This window comes from Rutidosis leptorrhynchoides, chromosome 11, assembly GCF_046630445.1.
Source record: "Rutidosis leptorrhynchoides isolate AG116_Rl617_1_P2 chromosome 11, CSIRO_AGI_Rlap_v1, whole genome shotgun sequence".
Classification (NCBI taxonomy): domain Eukaryota; kingdom Viridiplantae; phylum Streptophyta; class Magnoliopsida; order Asterales; family Asteraceae; genus Rutidosis; species Rutidosis leptorrhynchoides.
The window spans coordinates 128,073,861-128,094,008 of record NC_092343.1 but is presented as its reverse complement, the minus strand read 5'-3'; the positions used below and the strand labels follow the sequence as shown (position 1 = coordinate 128,094,008).

The 20,148-nt window shown below is 34.4% G+C and overlaps 1 protein-coding gene across 1 annotated transcript in view; it reads right to left on the bottom strand.

Annotated features, from left to right (window-relative positions):
• The window catches only part of LOC139874932 (uncharacterized), a 76,403-nt gene extending 59,551 nt beyond the window's left edge, over window positions 1-16,852 (bottom strand). Inside the window, exon 1 of the mRNA XM_071862322.1 lies at window positions 16,793-16,852. Within this exon, the coding sequence (XP_071718423.1) occupies window positions 16,793-16,852 (60 nt within the window). The remainder of the gene's footprint in view (window positions 1-16,792) is intronic.
• Between the last annotated feature and the right edge of the window lie 3,296 nt (window positions 16,853-20,148).

The window sequence follows — 20,148 nt, the reverse complement described above, 5'->3', positions numbered from 1 at the left end:
TCTTTGTAGGTGCATCCTACACGATTTCCTGTACTGCTAGATCCAAGGTTATTGTTGGTATGTAGCGCAGCCTGTACTGCGGCTATGTTTGAAGCTAGAAAAGTACGGAATTCCTCTTCATTCATATTCACGGTGTGTCGAGTAGTCGGTGTCATTTCCTTCAAAATAGTTAAATTGAACAAGTTAATCATACAGAATATTAAGAGTAGTTAATAGTATTTCGTAGCATAATATGAACTCATTTATAAAAGCTTTTTCTTCATATTAGCGTTTTATAAGTTTAAATTCGGGTAGTACCTACCCGTTAAGTTCATACTTAGTAGCTAATATACAATTCAACTACTACAATTCTATATGAAAAACTGATTATAATAATATTTCGCGTTCAAACTTTTACACAATATTTTACAAACTTACAATACCGCTTATTTTACATATAGCATGAAATATAGCACACAATAAATTTGATACAAGATGGTTGTGAAGATAATTCTAGCTAGTACACAAGTCGTTCAGCAAAGGCAATAAAGACACGTAATTCATACGTCCAGAAACAAGTCATGCATTCTGGTTTTACTAGGACTACTTCCCATCCTTGGTCTTGTGGAACATAACCGTTATGGCCGTTGATAAGACAGCGTGTTGTAACGTCGTCAAAGGGACGAGGGTTACGTAATGTCCAACAGTCTCGTAATAATCTAAAAACCTCATTTCTTACCCCAATTACCGACTCCGTCACTTGTGGAAACGTTTTGTTTAATAGTTGTAGCCCGATGTTCTTGTTCTCACTTTGGTGAGAAGCGAACATTACTAATCCGTAAGCATAACATGCTTCTTTATGTTGCATGTTTGCCGCTTTTTCTAAATCACGAAGTCCAATATTCGGATATATTGAGTCAAAATAATTTCTTAACCTGTTGCGTAAAATAGCATTTGGGTTCCCCGCAATATATGCGTCAAAGTAAACACATCGTAACTTATGGGTTTCCCAATGTGATATCCCCCATTCTTCAAACGAAAGTCTCTTATAAACCAAGACATTCTTGGAACGTTCTTCGAATGTCTTACAAACTGATCTCGCCTTAAATAGTTGTGCCGAGGAATTCTGACCGACTCTAGACAAGATTTCATCAATCATGTCTCCGGGTAGGTCTCTTAAAATATTGGGTTGTCTATCCATTTTGTGTTTTTAAACTGTAAAATAGACAAGAGTTAGATTCATAAAAAAATACTTATTAATACAAGCAATTTTTACATATATCATAAAGCATAAGCACACTATATTACATATATTACACCACACGAATACAACTATCTTATTCCGACTCGCTCGTTTCTTCTTCTTCGGTTTTGGTTCGTTTTGCCAAGTTTCTAGGGATATATGATGTTCCCCTAATACGAGCCGTCGTGATCCACATTGGTTTAGAAAAACCTGGTGGTTTAGAGGTTCCCGGGTCATTGTTACAACTTAAGGACTTCGGGGGTTGACGATACATATAAAGTTCATCGGGGTTGGAATTAGATTTCTCTATTTTTATGCCCTTTCCCTTATTATTTTCTTTTGCCTTTTTAAATTCAGTTGGGGTAATTTCTATAACATCATCGGAATTCTCGTCGGAATCCGATTCATCGGAGAATTGGTAATCCTCCCAATATTTTGCTTCCTTGGCGGAAACACCATTGACCATAATTAACCTTGGTCGGTTGGTTGAGGATTTTCTTTTACTTAACCGTTTTATTATTTCCCCCACCGGTTCTATTTCTTCATCCGGTTCCGATTCTTCTTCCGGTTCCGATTCTTCTTCCGGTTCCGACTCTTCTTCCGGTTCCTCTTCGGGAACTTGTGAATCAGTCCACGAATCATTCCAATTTACATTTGACTCTTCATTATTATTAGGTGAGTCAATGGGACTTGTTCTAGAGGTAGACATCTATCACATAATATCAAACGCGTTAAGAGATTAATATATCACATAATATTCACATGTTAAAATATATAGTTTTCAACAAAATTTGTTAAGCAATCATTTTTCAAGTAAACACGGTCGAAGTCCAGACTCACTAATGCATCCTAACAAACTCGATAAGACACACTAATGAAAAATTCTGGTTCTCTAAGACCAACGCTCTGATACCAACTGAAATGTCCCGTTCTTATTGATTAAAAACGTTCCATGTTAATTGATTTCGTTGCGAGGTTTTGACCTCTATATGAGACGTTTTTCAAAGACTGCATTCATTTTAAAACAAACCATAACCTTTATTTCATCAATAAAGGTTTAAAAAGCTTTACGTAGATTATCAAATATTGATAATCTAAAATATCCTGTTTACACACGACCATTACATAATGGTTTACAATACAAATATGTTACAACAAAATAAGTTTCTTGAATGCAGTTTTTACACAATATCATACAAGCATGGACTCCAAATCTCGTCCTTATTTAAGTATGCGACAGCGAAAGCTCTTAATAATCACCTGAGAATAAACATGCTTAAAACGTCAACAAAAATGTTGGTGAGTTATAGGTTTAACCTATATATATCAAATCATAATAATAGACCACAAGATTTCATATTTCAATACACATCCCATACATAGAGATAAAAATCATTCATATGGTGAACACCTGGTAACCGACATTAACAAGATGCATATATAAGAATATCCCCATCATTCCGGGACACCCTTCGGATATGATATAAATTTCGAAGTACTAAGGCATCCGGTACTTTGGATGGGGCTTGTTGGGCCCGATAGATCTATCTTTAGGATTCGCGTCAATTAAGGTGTCTGTTCCCTAATTCTTAGATTACCAGACTTAGTAAAAAAAGGGCATATTCGATTTCGATAATTCAACCATAGAATGTAGTTTCACGTACTTGTGTCTATTTTGTAAATCATTTATAAAACCTGCATGTATTCTCATCCCAAAAATATTAGATTTTAAAAGTGGGACTATAACTCACTTTCACAGATTTTTACTTCGTCGGGAAGTAAGACTTGGCCACTGGTTGATTCACGAACCTATAACAATATATACATATATATCAAAGTATGTTCAAAATATATTTACAACACTTTTAATATATTTTGATGTTTTAAGTTTATTAAGTCAGCTGTCCTCGTTAGTAACCTACAACTAGTTGTCCACAGTTAGATGTACAGAAATAAATCGATAAATATTATCTTGAATCAATCAACGACCCAGTGTATACGTATCTCAGTATTGATCACAACTCAAACTATATATATTTTGGAATCAACCTCAACCCTGTATAGCTAACTCCAACATTCACATATAGAGTGTCTATGGTTGTTCCGAAATATATATAGATGTGTCGACATGATAGGTCGAAACATTGTATACGTGTCTATGGTATCTCAAGATTATATAATATACAATACAAGTTGATTAAGTTATGGTTGGAATAGATTTGTTACCAATTTTCACGTAGCTAAAATGAGAAAAATTATCCAATCTTGTTTTACCCATAACTTCTTCATTTTAAATCCGTTTTGAGTGAATCAAATTGCTATGGTTTCATATTGAACCCTATTTTATGAATCTAAACAGAAAAAGTATAGGTTTATAGTCGGAAAAATAAGTTACAAGTCGTTTTTGTAAAGGTAGTCATTTCAGTCGAAAGAACGACGTCTAGATGACCATTTTAGAAAACATACTTCCACTTTGAGTTTAACCATAATTTTTGGATATAGTTTCATGTTCATAATAAAAATCATTTTCTCAGAATAACAACTTTTAAATCAAAGTTTCATGTTACTACGACGGCGTAAATCCGGTTTTACGGTGTTTTTCGTGTTTCCAGGTTTTAAATCATTAAGTTAGCATATCATATAGATATAGAACATGTGTTTAGTTGATTTTAAAAGTCAAGTTAGAAGGATTAACTTTTATTTGCGAACAAGTTTAGAATTAACTAAACTATGTTCTAGTGATTACAAGTTTAAACCTTCGAATAAGATAGCTTTATATGTATGAATCGAATGATGTTATGAACATCATTACTACCTTAAGTTCCTTGGATAAACCTACTGGAAAAGAGAAAAATGGATCTAGCTTCAACGGATCCTTGGATGGCTCGAAGTTCTTGAAGCAGAATCATGACACGAAAACAAGTTCAAGTAAGATCATCACTTGAAATAAGATTGTTATAGTTATAGAAATTGAACCAAAGTTTGAATATGATTATTACCTTGTATTAAAATGATAACCTACTGTAAGAAACAAAGATTTCTTGAGGTTGGATGATCACCTTACAAGATTGGAAGTGAGCTAGCAAACTTGAAAGTATTCTTGATTTTATGTAACTAGAACTTGTAGAATATATGAAGAACACTTAGAACTTGAAGATAGAACTTGAGAGAGATCAATTAGATGAAGAAAATTGAAGAATGAAAGTGTTTGTAGGTGTTTTTGGTCGTTGGTGTATGGATTAGATATAAAGGATATGTAATTTTGTTTTCATGTAAATAAGTCATGAATGATTACTCATATTTTTGTAATTTTATGAGATATTTCTTGCTAGTTGCCAAATGATGGTTCCCACATGTGTTAGGTGACTCACATGGGCTGCTAAGAGCTGATCATTGGAGTGTATACACCAATATTACATACATCTAAAAGATGTGTATTGTACGAGTACGAATACGGGTGCATACGAGTAGAATTGTTGATGAAACTGAACGAGGATGTAAATATAAGCATTTTTGTTAAGTAGAAGTATTTTGATAAGTGTCTTGAAGTCTTTCAAAAGTGTATGAATACATATTAAAACACTACATGTATATACATTTTAACTGAGTCGTTAAGTCATCGTTAGTCGTTACATGTAAATGTTGTTTTGAAACCTTTAGGTTAACGATCTTGTTAAATGTTGTTAACCCAATGTTTATAATATCAAAAGAGATTTTAAATTATTATATTATCATGATATTATGATGTACGAATATCTCTTAATATGATATATATACATTAAATGTCGTTACAACGATAATCGTTACATATATGTCTCGTTTCAAAATCATTAAGTTAGTAGTCTTGTTTTTACATATGTAGTTCATTGTTAATATAATTAATGATATGTTTACTTATCATAATATCATGTTAACTATATATATAACCATATATATGTCATCATATAGTTTTTACAAGTTTTAACGTTCGTGAATCACCGGTCAACTTGGGTGGTCAATTGTCTATATGAAACCTATTTCAATTAATCAAGTCTTAACAAGTTTGATTGCTTAACATGTTGGAAACATTTAATCATGTAAATATCAATCTCAATTAATATATATAAACATGGAAAAGTTCGGGTCACTACACAATAGCACCTGAGGACCAAGAGAAAACCACGTTCACGTGCCCTTATGGTATTTTTGCTTACAAACGCATGTCATTTGGACTTTGCAACGCCCCTGCAACCTTTCAAAGGTGCATGATGGCAATTTTTCACGACTTGATAGAAGAATGCATGGAAGTTTTCATGGATGACTTTTCAGTTTTCGGTGATACATTTGAATCATGTTTAGTTAATCTTGAACGAATGCTTATTAGATGCGAACAATCAAATCTAGTTCTTAATTGGGAAAAATGCCATTTCATGGTTAAAGAAGGCATCGTTCTTGGACATAAAATCTCAAAGGAAGGAATTGAAGTGGATAGAGCTAAAGTAGATGTAATTGCTAAACTTCCACATTCCACCAATGTTAGAGGAGTTAGGAGTTTTCTAGGGCATGCCGGTTTTTACCGACGTTTCATAAAAGATTTTTCTAAAATTGCCACTCCTATGAATAAACTCCTAGAAAAGGATGCTCCATTCATCTTTTCAGATGAATGCATCAAATCTTTTAATATTCTTAAAGAAAAACTCACTAATGCGCCGATCATGATAACTCCAAATTGGAATCTATCGTTTGAACTAATGTGCGATGCAAGTGATTTTGCAATGGGAGCCGTTTTAGGACAAAGGATTGAAAAACGATTTCAACCATTATATTATGCTAGTAATCTCTACAAGGAGCACAAACGAATTACACAACAACCGAAAAAGAACTCCTTGCTATTGTCTTTGCTTTTGACAAATTTCGTTCATATCTCGTTCTAGCTAAAACGGTGGTCTATACTGACCATTCTGCTCTTAGATACCTATTTTCGAAACAAGATGCCAAACCAAGATTAATCCGTTGGATCTTACTCTTACAAGAGTTCGATATTGAAATCCGAGATAAAAAGGGAGCAGAAAATCTCGCCGCTGATCATCTTTCTCGTCTTGAAAATCCTGAATTAGAAGTTCTGAATGAATCGGCCATACAAGACAACTTTCCTGATGAATATCTATTAAAGATAGATTATAATGAAATTTCATGGTTTGCAGACTATGCAAACTACTTAGTATGTGGATTCCTTGAAAAAGGGTTGTCGTACCAAAAACGAATGAAATTCTTTAGTGATATAAAACACTATTTCTGGGAAGATCCACATTTGTTTAAAAGTTATCCCGATGGAATAATACGTCGATGTGTATTCGGAAATAAAGCTAGTCAAATCTTAAACCATTGTCACACAGGACCAACAGGAGGGCATTATGGACCTCAACTTACAGCAAGAAAAGTTTACGATGCTGGATTCTATTGGCCTACAATTTTCAAAGACACACACCTCCTTTGCAAATCCTGTGATGCTTGTCAAAGGGCCGGAAAAATAAGTCAACGTGATGAAATACCACAGAATTTCATTCAAGTATGTGAAGTATTTGACGTTTGGGGTATTGACTTTATGGGTCCATTTCCAAAATCTCATAATAATCTCTACATTCTCGTTGCCATTGATTATGTATCTAAATGGGTGGAAGCACAAGCTCTCCCAACTAACGATGCACGAGTTGTAGTCAACTTTTTAAAACGTCTTTTTGCAAGGTTCGGAACACCGAAAGCTTTAATAAGTGATCGGGGTACTCATTTTTGTAATAATCAACTTGAGAAAGTTCTCAAAAGATATGGAGTAACTCATAAAATCTCCACTGCATATCATCCACAAACAAGTGGACAAGTTGAAAACACCAACCGAGCTTTAAAACGTATTCTAGAAAAAATTGTAGGATCAAATCCGAAGGAATGGTCCATGAAATTGGAGGATGCACTCTGGGCTTTTAGAACAGCCTACAAAACTCCAATTGGAACCACACCTTTTAGACTCGTTTACGGAAAAGCATGTCATCTTCCAGTAGAAATTGAACACAAAGCATTTTGGGCTTTGAAGACATGTAATCTTGATTTATATGAAGCTGGACGTCTACGGTTAAGTCAACTAACCGAATTAGAAGAATTAAGACATGAATCATATGAAAATTCACTAATCTATAAGGAAAGAACGAATAAATGGCATAATAAAAGAATCAGAAGTTCAAAAGAATTTAAAGAAGGAGACAGAGTTCTTCTTTTCAATTCACAATTCAAGCTATTTCCTGGAAAATTGAAATCAAGATGGTCTGGACCGTTCATAGTTAAAAGAGTTTTCTCGTACAGAACAGTAGAATTAATAAATTCAAAAGGGATTGAATTTAAAGTTAATGGTCACAGAGTTAAACATTACATAGATAGTCCGATGGAAGTTGACAACGAAGTTAATCACAATTTCAACACCACAACTAACTAAGTGTGGGGAGAATCAAGTCTTTAAAGGATAATATGTATTTCTGTTAGAGTTAGATATTCTGTTTTCATGTAGTTCTCGAGATTGGAATCCAAAAGGTCTTTCCCTAGCAGACCCTAAAGAACTAGTCTTCTCCCCCCATTCTGAATTTTTATTTTTTTAGGTTTTACGAGATGAAGAATTCCTATGATCTGAACCATGGTCTAATGCTATACGCTTTGATCACTAAACGTAATAATGACACACTCTCGAGTGACCTGGTATCAGTAATAAGAGTCAAATTGGACGGAGTAAGAAAAGAACTCAGGAACGATCATAATAAGTTACATTTTGGTAAAGGAAAATCAAAATCCGCAGCAAAAAGAAGATCACGACACCTTGAAAGATGTCACAAATGCGGAAAATGGTCACACGAAGGAAAATGCTCGACGAATCAGACATATTCCATTACCGAGTTCGTTACTTTATGTAGAGAAGGACCGTTCATATGTTTCGAAGAAAAATCGTTGAATGCTCGAGGTTATGCCTATGTAGCTATGGAAAACCAATTAGTCCGACTATCCTATGAGTGGGCTAAAGCAGGTCACTGAGAATTCTATCTCACAGGTAAGTATGTATAGTTTTTATTTTTATTTTATTGCTTTTAACCTTTTGATAATAAACGCTAAATTGTTCGCTATAAAGTATTAAATTGATACTCAATAAAATTAGGTTTTGCAACCGAAATTATTGATATCATACAAAAATTTATTACATTACAGCGAAATTTACCGTTTATTCTTAAGGTATAAATATCTTTAATCAATCAACCCAAAATATTTCAAAAATTCGTCAGGAGTAAACTAGGTAATATAGCCGAAATTACTTTACCGAAAAGAGGGGCGTATATTTTTGATAATATTTGATTGATTAAAGTGGGATAAAAGACCAAAAAGATTTTTAATTTTATTTTTACTTTGTTATTAAAATTAATATATTAATATTAAATTATTATTGTAAACTTTTAAAATCAATATATTTAAGTTTGTAAATATTTGAAAATTTAATATTTTTAATATAATTTTGTATGTATAAAAACAAAATTATAATAAAAGTTTGGTGTGAATTTTCAATTTTCATAATATGAATTTTTAATTTTATGCATTTTAAATTTAAGTTTGGTGTGAATTTAAAAACAAAATTTACTTTATTTCGCTAAGTTAAAAATTTGATTTTTAAAATTCGTCGTGAGTTGAAAACTAAGTCGTTGAACTGAAATTGCTCTACCCAAGGGAGGGACGAGAGCTTTTATTATCATTATTTTTAAGCTTATTGAATTAAAATATGCTAAAAATATTTAAAAAACCCAAAAATCTTTACTTTTAAAACCGCGCTTAAAAATGACAAATTTTAAAATTTTGTCGAGGGACGGACTAGGACATCGTTCCGAAACGCCCTCATCCTAAAAAGAAACAAAATTTTAATTTTTAATTAATTATATGGTTTTTATAAAAAAAACAAAAAAAAAAAAACAAAAAGTTACTGTACCCGGACTCCATGCTATCGCATGGGATTTGGCCTTAGGATCCATGCGATCGCATGGAACTGAAAAATTGGCCAGGATCAAAAAGCCAGTCGACTGTTCTGCTCTCTCCGCTCCAACACACACATACACGAATACACTCCCATATCACCTCTAATTTTCATCAAATTTTCACCAAATTCAACCAAATTTCTCGCTACAATCCGCTCTAAACATGAATTTGATAAGGAGTTTATCAAAAAGGGTAACAATTTCAACCCTAAACCTCTTTAAATTTGATTTTAAGTGTTCTTGAGCTATATTTTTCCTAATTTGATTTTGTTAGTTTCTAGTATAATTAGAGTTAAATTGTTAGTATTTTATACATGTATAACCTAGATTGACGCTATTTAACATGATTTAAAGCCAAAAACTTCAAAAATTTTAGAAATCTAGGGTTTGTGTTCTTGAGCAATTTGGGGCTTTTTGATATAGACAGGTTATGGCCGATTTTTGTCATGAATTATTGCTAAATTAAGTAGTGTAACATGTTTAGGTAGCTAAATGATCCAAACTTTGATCCTAAACATGATTTTTGAGAATTAAAGTGGACTTTTTAGGTCCAAAATTCATGAACTTGATTAATTTGATATAATTGCCATTTGAGACTTGTTTAATTGCTAGTAATGGTTGTTTTAACATGTTATTTGAGTTGAATGCTTATGAACTTTGTAAACATTTTCATTTATGCTTATTTGAAAAAGTGTAGAATTGTTAAAATTGTGAAAATGTGTATAAGTTTAATTTTGATTTAACATGTTATTGTAATTGTGTTAATTTGTTATTTTGCTAACACTAATGCATATTTGGATGCACAAATTTTGTGTTTAATGTGTTTTGCAGAGATTTACTAATACTGAAACTGGAGGTTCATCATCATCATCTAGACGACCTGCTCCAGAACCTGAACTAGAAATGCAATATGAACCTGAACCGGAGCAACAACAGGAACTACAATAACAGCCTGATCAACACGTACCTTATTATGATCCGCTACAATTTGTTGATGCCTTTATAGTATTTCTGATACATCCGCCAGTAGAATACCCAACAATTCCTGAACACACGTTGCATCCTAATCTGAGATTCGATAGAAGCTGGAGGGATTACCCGGCATATCAAAGTAACAAATTCAAACTGCTACCGAAAAATGTAGAGGTGCCAATGGTAATCGATTGGGATCCTTTGGAAAGGGTCCAACTAGCTAACTCAGTTAGGGAGCATCTGATCCAAAGGTATGGCAGTTCTTCTTTTACCGATTGGGAACGTCTATTCACCATTCGTAGACCTGTATATAAGGAATGGTGTGTTGAGCTGATGAGTACTATAACATTAAATGTAGATGTAGATAGATTAGATGATAGAAGTTTTCTTAGATTTATACTTGGCCGTTATATGTACAGGATGTCCATGCTGGACATGGCCAGGGCTTTACAGATATATACTCCTGGTGAATTACTACTACCTGATTGTATGAATTTGATTTATCGTGGTGAAAGGGTAGATAGGAATTTTGACGCGAACGCCGTCTGGAGGCGTATGTCAAACTATAATGTTTTTACGCTGGGAGGAAAACACTCCTACTTACATATTAACAAAGCCGAACTTCGTATAATTCATAGATTTCTGGCTAACTCGATTACACAGAGAGGTCACAACAAGGAGAAAATGACCTTACATGATTTATTTTACCTAAAGTGTATTCAAGACCCAAGAAGCTTTGTTAATATCCCCTACTGTGTTGGTTTTTATTTGTCTAAGATGGTGAAAGGAATAAAAGAAGGGAGAATAATAGGAGGAGGTATTTTTGTTACTCTCGTTGGAGAGTATTTAGGTGTAGATAAAGATCAAGGAGGTCCACTTTTGGAATGTAGGGAACAGGTTGAGCCTTTAGGATTGAAGGTCTATAAGGGTGCTAAGGTATTAAAGAGCAGACGCAACCAGCCAGTACCCTATGAAGGTAGTCATCCTCAAGTAGAGAGAGTTTCAGATGAGGAAATGGAGGAAGCGGATGACATTAGGGATGTCATTAGGGAGGCTATGACTGACGTCTACCAGCGTGTAGATGAGGTAGATATGACAAACGGGGAAAGATTTAGTCGGATGGAGCAGTGGCAAGCCCGGAATGATTACTAGCATTCCAGGCAACGACAACATGATAGATGGGACTATCATCAGCGACAGATTATGAGCCGGCCGTCACCTCAGGATCACTACGTTCCGACCCGACCCGCTTACTATCCTCCACAACAGCCCGAGATGAGACCACCATATACTCTCTACGACCCTAACCAGGCCTACCAGTACACCTATCACCAACCATGGAACCCGGACGACAACATGAACTGGAACCCCTATCCAGATTGATATAGTCCCAGTTGGTGATTTCTATGATTTTTATCTTTTTATTATTTTTATTTATTTATGTTTAAACATATGATATTGTGATACATTAATGTATTGTTTAATATTTTTATTATTTTGTACCAATATTTCATATTTGATTTGAAAGTGGGATTTTAAGTCCCATTTTAAATTACCATGCATGTTTATATTTGTATTGTATGTATATTGTCAATTGTACACAACAGGGTAAAACAACGTATTTTCAAAGACTGGCATTAAGTTCAGCAAAAGCTACTAATTTTGACAAAAAAACGAAAAACAAATGTGATGTAACAACAAGACAGAATGAATAAATGATGTGCACCATTTATCATTCAACAAACAAACGCCAATATGTTTGAAAACTTTGGTAAAATTTAATCATTTTTCTACGCTAATCACCCTCAATAATTTAAACTATTACTGATTTCTTGCAAATGAGGGCATTGCAAGATCTTAAGTGTGGGAAGGGGTTAAATTCTTTCGGATTTTTAAAATTTTAACTTAAACACTTGGTTACCATTAAAAATACTAGTAAAGCAGTAGTTGTATTAGAATCTAGTGCTCTCTGATAATAAAGAACAGCCCTAGTCTTATATACTAACTACCAATTCTAGTAAAATTTTTCAAAATTTTCAATTAAATGAATTCAAAATCATGTTTATACATATTTATGAACGATAAAACTAGGTGTTAACACCGAAATTATTGTTACCTCGGAAAGGACATAAATTGAGAAACAAATCAAAATTTTAGTATTCATTTAAAATGGAATAGAAGACAATAAAAAGGAAAATAAAAGCCAAGTGTGGGAAAAATTTACCAAGTTATTTTGAACATATATCACATATTTTTGTACAAATAACTGAAGATGCTTTTGCTTTAGACTAAACTAATCAGTTTTACCCGATTTACTGTAATATATTTGAAAGAAAGATGGATCTACACGATGAATCAATTCCATCATTAAAAGGAAGTAAAGTCTTCCGAAAAAGACACGCGCTTCTTGATTTAGGTCATGAAGTTGTCGTCTAGACCAGCTGTAGGTTGACGAAAAATCTAGAAAAGTCATCTCTAAAATCAGCAGGAAATCCACGGACCTCAACATCAAACAGGGTCGCCAAGTGGTCAGACTTATCCTAACCATGAGAGGATCTATCTCGTAAAATGGGGAGGACGCCGTGCAAATTAGCTTGATAAGACTAATGAATCAGACCCCCAGAAAGGATAATCTCCTTAAAGATTAAAAATCAGCTTTTAAGCCTGATATTACTCAATCCTTGAGATTGACTTTAAAGATTGAGAATTACAAACTCATTGAATTCGATGATATCTAAACTCGAGCTTGAACGAGAAAATATTTTGATCAAAATTACAAACCGATTTGTTTTCTGAAAAACCCATTTTTAATGCGTTCATTACCATTGAACGTAAAATCCTAGGAATTCACCTGGAATTCATTAGGTCACCTGAACCAAATCGGGTGTCAACCGTAAGAACGGTGGTTGCATAGCATGGTCGAAGACAAGACCTTGTGCCAGATCGAAAAACCATAAGGGTGAGCTTTACTATTGCTCCTACAAAGGATAGTAATTGCATCCGACACGTTATAGACCATAATTAAAAGCATGTCAGGGGACATTGCTTTAACAGTTGCTTGTTCAACGCTTTCCTTTACAACCGGACGGTAGTTTACCGAAAGGTAATATACGGAGCAAGTATACTGGACGTGTTGCTTTCCTAATACAAGGTTAGCAAGTGGGTGACACAAAACCGCAAGTTTTGAGCTAAAATTTTAAAATCTGAAACCCACAAAACCCACAAAAATAATTTGCAAACACCGGTGAAGGGTTATTCCGGAAAACTTATCTAGGGTAAAAGCTAGATTTAATTTTCAAAAGATCAAATATTTTCATAAAGATCCAATTTCCTTAAGGGATCTAAATTTTATAGTCATGTGGGACTGTAAACCACATCGTTACTACCATTGTTTATACCGCCGTATAGAAATCACTGATGTACAAAGTGTGAAGAATAAAGAAGTGATTCTAGTATTTTTATTTCAAGACTATATTGCTTGAGGACAAGCAATGCTCAAGTGTGGGAATATTTAATAATGCTAAAAACGAACATATATTTAATAGCATTATCCCTCAAGAAAGACAAGCTTTTAGTTGCAACTGTTCTATTTACAAGTGATATTCGTTTAAATAATAAAAGGTGAAGACAAAAGACAGATTCGACGAATTGAAGACGCAAACGACCAAAAAGCTCAAAAGTACAAAGTACAATTAAAGTGTTTCAAATTATTGGTGAGAAACGTCTCAAAATTACAAGAGTACAAGACGCGAAACGCAAAGTACAAGATATTAAATTGTACGCAAGGACGTTCAAAAATCCAGAACCGGGACCAGAGTCAACTCTCAACGCTCGACGCAACGGACTAAAAATTACAAGTCAACTATGCACATAAATATAATATTTAAATAATTCTTAAAATTATTTATATATTATATATTATATTTAAAACCGTCGGCAAGATAGAAACAAGCTCATGTGAGCTGGAAAAAGAGGCCATGCGATCGCATGGCCTGGAAGCTATAATTCCATGCGATCGCATGGCAGTAGGTAGCATGCCACATCTATAAATTTCGCGTGTTTTGGCTCAGTTTTATGTACCATCTATCTATCTCTCACTCGTATAATATATACATATATATATATATATATATATATATATATATTATAATTTTAATTTTAATTTTAATTTTAATTTTAAATTCTAATAATAAGGGTATGTTAGCGAATGTTGTAAGGGTGTAAGTCGAAATTCTGTCCGTGTAATGCTACGCTATTATTAATCATTGTAAGTTATGTTCAACCTTTTTAATTTAATGTCTTCTAGCTAAGTTATTATTATGCTTATTTAATGCCGAAGTAATCGTGATGTTGGGCTAAATATTAAAATTGGATAATTGGGCTTTGTACCATAATTGGGGTTTGGATAAAAGAACGACACTTGTAGAAATTAGACTATGGGCTATTAATGGGTTTTATATTAACTAAATGATACCTCGTTGATTTAATATATAGACTTATAATTTGACGTATTTATATATAACCACATACGCTTGACTGGGTACGGTGGGCGGGATATCTATAAATACCAATAATTATTCATTTTACCGAACACGGAACTGGATTAATAGTTAATAGACTTGTTGAAATAGGGGTGGATTACATTCAAGGGTAATTGGTGTAATTGTTAACAAAGTAGTAAAACCTTGATTTATACGCAGTCGATAACCTGGTGTATTCATTAAACAAAGTATTAAGACCTTGTTACAATTCGAATCCCCAATTAGTTAGAATATTTGACTTCGGGAATAAGAATAATTTGACAAAGACTTTCGCAATTTATGATTATGACTGATGGACTATTATGGACAAATCCGTATGGACATATCGAATAATCCAGGACAAAGGACAATTAACCCATGGGAATAAACTAAAATCAACACGTCGAATATCATGATTACGGAAGTTTAAATAAGCATAATTCCTTTATTTTCATATTTAATTGCACTTCTAATTATGGCACTTTTATTTATTATCATTGTATTTAATTGCACTTTTAATTATCGCACTTTTTAATTATCGTAATTTTATTTCATCGCACTTTTAATTATCTCAATTTCATTATCGTTATTTAATTTACACTTTAAATTAAGTTATATTTATTTTTAATATTTTACATTAGGTTTTAACTGCGACTAAAGTTTTAAAAATCGACAAACCGGTCACTAAACGGTAAAAACCCCCTTTATAATAATAATACTACTTATATATATTTTTGTATTTTTACAATTATAAGTTAAAACTAATATAGCGTTAAACTTGGCTAAAGATCCCTGTGGAACGAACCGGACTTACTAAAAACTACACTACTGCACGATTAGGTACACTGCCTATAAGTATTGTAGCAAGGTTTAGGTATATCCATTCTATAAATAAATAAATCAATTGTGTAAAATTGTATCGTATTTAATAGTATTTCCTAGTAAAAATATAACTATTTCCTAGTACGCCTCGCACACATCACATACGCCGCAAGGTATTTATTGTTATACGAAGATGCCCTTCGGATTAAAGAACGCTGGCGCGACCTATCAGCGCGTAATTGACGCAGCCTTCAAGCACCAAATTGGTAGAAATCTTGAAGCATACGTCGATGACTTGGTAATTAAAAGTAACACTGAAGAATAAAGGCTCGCGGACATCCTAGAAACGTTTGCGTCTCTGCGCAGGATCAACATGAAGCTTAACCCGCTCAAATGCAGTTTTGGGGAAAAGGAAGGCAAGTTTCTAGGTCATGTAGTGACGGCGCGAGGAATTAAGGCGAATCCCAAAAAGATTGAGGCCATTGATAGTTTACCATCTCCAAGAACAAAGAAAGATGTGCAGAGTCTAACCGGGAAGCTCGCGGCAATCACGCGATTTTTGTCAAAAGCTGCAGAGCGACAGTTGCCATTCTTCAATACTTTGAAGAATTGCTTGAAGAAAAAGGACTTCGTATGGACTCAGGAAGCAGAATCAGCCTTTCAGGAGATGAAGAAGGTGCTCGCTGAATTACCAACACTCATCGCGCCAGTATCGGGAGAAACGCTTACGCTGTACCTTGCGGCATCAAAAGAGGCTATCAGCTCGGTTCTTATCGCAGATCGCGGAAAGGTAATCCATTCTCTTCTATTTACATGCATTATTTATTTCGCAGAAATATAACGCTGGGGTTTTCTCAAACGCAAATGCCGGTCTACTTCGTAAGCAAGACGCTGACATCAAGCGAAGTAAACTATTCACCAATAGAAAAGCTAGTATATGCGCTAGTCCACACAGCGCGGCGTTTGCGCTGGTACTTTCAAGCACATCCAATTGTGGTTCTAACTAATCAACCGATCAAACAGGTTGGTACATGCCTAATTTGCGGCAATGTCCGGGGTTACCGCATTGACTAACACAATCATTTTTCTTTCAGGTGTTATACAAGCCTGAGATTTCTGGCCGAATGGCTAAATGGGCAGTTGAGTTAGGAGAACATGAAATAAATTTTTCTTCGCAAATGGGGTTAAGGGTCAAATACTTGCGGATTACCTAGCAGAGTTACCTGCGGATGTTGAGGCATCGGCAGAACATCAGGGTACGCCTGTACCACCTTTGTCACCATGGGAGTTATACACCGATGGTGCCTGCAGCGCAGCTGGCGCGGGTGCAGGTGTAATTTTAACTGGCCCAGATGGCGAAGAACGTACATATGCGCTGCGGTTTAATTTTGCTGTTACGAACAACGAAGCAGAATATGAGGCTTTGTTAGCAGGTATGCGTATTGCGCATAAATTAAATGTTAAAATTCTGCACGCTTATGTAGATTCAAAGCTGGTATGCAGTCAAGTCAGCGGAGACTTTGAAGCGCATGACATAGCCATGCAGCAGTATTTTTTACTTGTTCATAACCTCGCTGACCAGTTTGAGGCTTTTCAAATCTCCCATGTAATGTGGGGGCAAAATAAGAAGGCGGATGCGCTAAGCAAATTGGCTGCTTTGGCCTTTGATCATCTGGGGAAGAAAGTTCTTTTAGAAGAATTGCATGCGAAATCCATTATTATGATGCCTTTAGTGGCACCTGTTGAGGAATCCAGCTCAATGTGGATGACACCTATCATTGCTTTTCTGCGGGATGGCACCTCACCTGCGGATTCTGTTGATGCAAAGAAAGTCCGCACTAAGGCACCATTATAAGCCCTTGAGGGTGACGTCCTATATCAAAAAAATTATTTAGGACCGCATTTAAGGTGCATTGGCCCGAAAAAGGCAGAGGAGGTTATACGCGAGGTGCATGAGGGCGCATGCGCTCTTCATTCGGGGCACAGGTCTATTGTGTCAAAGATTATGCAGCTAGGTTATTATTGGCCCACCATGTACGCAGATACCGCGCGCATAGTTAAGCAATGCGAATCTTGCCAAATACATGCACCAATCAGCAGAGCACCTGCGCATCCAATGATCCCAGTCTCATTACCATGGCCATTCTGCAAATGGGCAATTGACATAGTCGGACCATTTTCAAAGGCCGAGGTAATTTTATCATTTATTTTATATCATATGCTGCTTGCATTAGTATCTTACGCATACTCTGCACACGCAGAAAATATCAAATTTTTGATTGTTGCAATTGACTATTTCACAAATTGGGTTGAAGCACGACCACTGGCAACAATTTCAGGAAAGAGGGTGCGAAATTTTGTGTGGGAGGACATTGTTTGTCGATTCGGCATACCAAACGAAATCGTTAGTGATAACGGTACACAGTTTGCGGGGGATCCTTTTCGTAGCTGGTGCGCGGAGCTTAATATTAAGCAAACTTTTACTTCCGTTTCGCATCCGCAGGCGAATGACCAGTGCGAAGTCACCAACCGGGATATAGTAGCTGGAATCAAAGCTAGGTTGGGTCATGGTCGCGTTGGTTGGGTGGACGAACTACCCAAGGTTTTGTGGGCGCATAGAACTGTAGTACCCCGTCCTAATCCATCTGGACGAATACATTACAATTGATTTCATCACGAGGTACTTGACATCTATATGATACATTTTACAAACATTGCATTCGTTTTTAAAAGACAAACTTTCATTACATCGACAGTTGACGGCATGCATACCATTTCATAATATATCCAACTATAAATTGACTTAGTAATAATCTTGATGAACTCAACGACTCGAATGCAACGTCTTTTGAAATATGTCATGAATGACTCCAAGTAATATCCTTAAAATGAGGTAATGCACAGCGGAAGATTTCTTTCATACCTGAGAATAAACATGCTTTCAAGTGTCAACCAAAAGGTTGGTGAGTTCATAGGTTTATCATAAAACAATAAAATTCATCATTTTGATAGACCACAAGATTTAAATGCTGCATGGTACAAATGGGCCCGAATCCTATACCCACCTGTAATGTACATGCGATATCTTTTAAATACAATACACCTTTCTCGTGTACGAAATCATCTTTCATAAATCTTAGTAACCGTACACATATCTCGTGCACAAAAATAATATACACATAACCTGTGTATAAAATCATTCTCTCGATACATAACATTCACTTTTCATTGCTTTCATAGCTTGGCTTGGTAATTGACCTTAACATATAATGCGCATAATAATATCCCCAAAACAGAACATCTCGTCTGTATAATAATCATATAAACTTCGAAGTACTAAACACCACGCCCACTAGCCCTTCCGTCTAGTGAACATTCTGGGTAAGGGTGTTAAACCCGGTAGCTACCTTTAGGATTCGCGTCAATTAGGCGTGCACTAATTCTCAAAATTAGTGATGTTCCCTAATTCTTAGGTTACCAAGCAATAATAATCAAGGGAAATATTCACAACAATTAGTGTTAATTGTAACGTCCAACTAATTTAATAATAATCCACAGAACTTCCGTCTGCATAATAATTCATTCGAGGAATGTTTTGCTTGTGTCTATCTCGTCAAACATTTATAAAAGAATTTCATGTATTCGCAGTTCAAAAATATATTTCAAAAGCATTTAATAAAGCAGTTGTAAAAATAGCGCATGTATTCTCAGTCCCAAAAATATAAAGAGTAAAAGGGAGCAAATGAACTCACCATACTGTATTTTGTAGTAAAAATACATATGACGACATTAAACAAATGTAGGGTTGGCCTCGGATTCACGAACCTATATCAGTTTTATATATATTAAAACACATAATAGTAATCGAACAAATTTTCATATTGCTATTAATTGTTATTTTAGTAATTTATATGTTTCATTAATAGCTTAATTAGATATATTTATTTTTATATACGTTAAATAGATAACTAGTATTTATTACAAAAATCTCAATATAGTTATGTTTTATGTTAATAATATATTTTTATATGGAAAAATCTTTATTTGATATATTAGTAATACTAATAATAATAATGATAAAAATAATACTAATTATGATAATAATCATGATAAAACAAGATAATTTTGATAAGAATGATAGTTTTAATAATAGTACTAATTTTAATAGAAAAAATGATAAATTTAAAAATAATGATACTTTTAGAAATAATAATAATAATAATAATAATAATAATAATAATAATAATTAAATTAAAAGTGTATATACCCTTTAATAAGCTTTTCCAAAAAGAATTGCCCGAGACAGGGCTCGAACACATGACCTCTTGAAAACCCAACATCTCCCCTAACCACTCCTCCATCCTTCTTTATCTAATTTATATTACGATGTTATTTTATTTATCATGTTTTCTGTTTAAATTTTTTATCTTCCTCTTTTAAAAAAAAAAAAATGTCACGGCCAAGGATTGAACCCGCGAAATCTTGCACACACACAACACTCCCTAACCATCGCTCTGCAGCTTCTTTTCTGAAATAATAAGGATTTAAATCCTTTTAAGTTACTTTCTGTGTTCTTCTT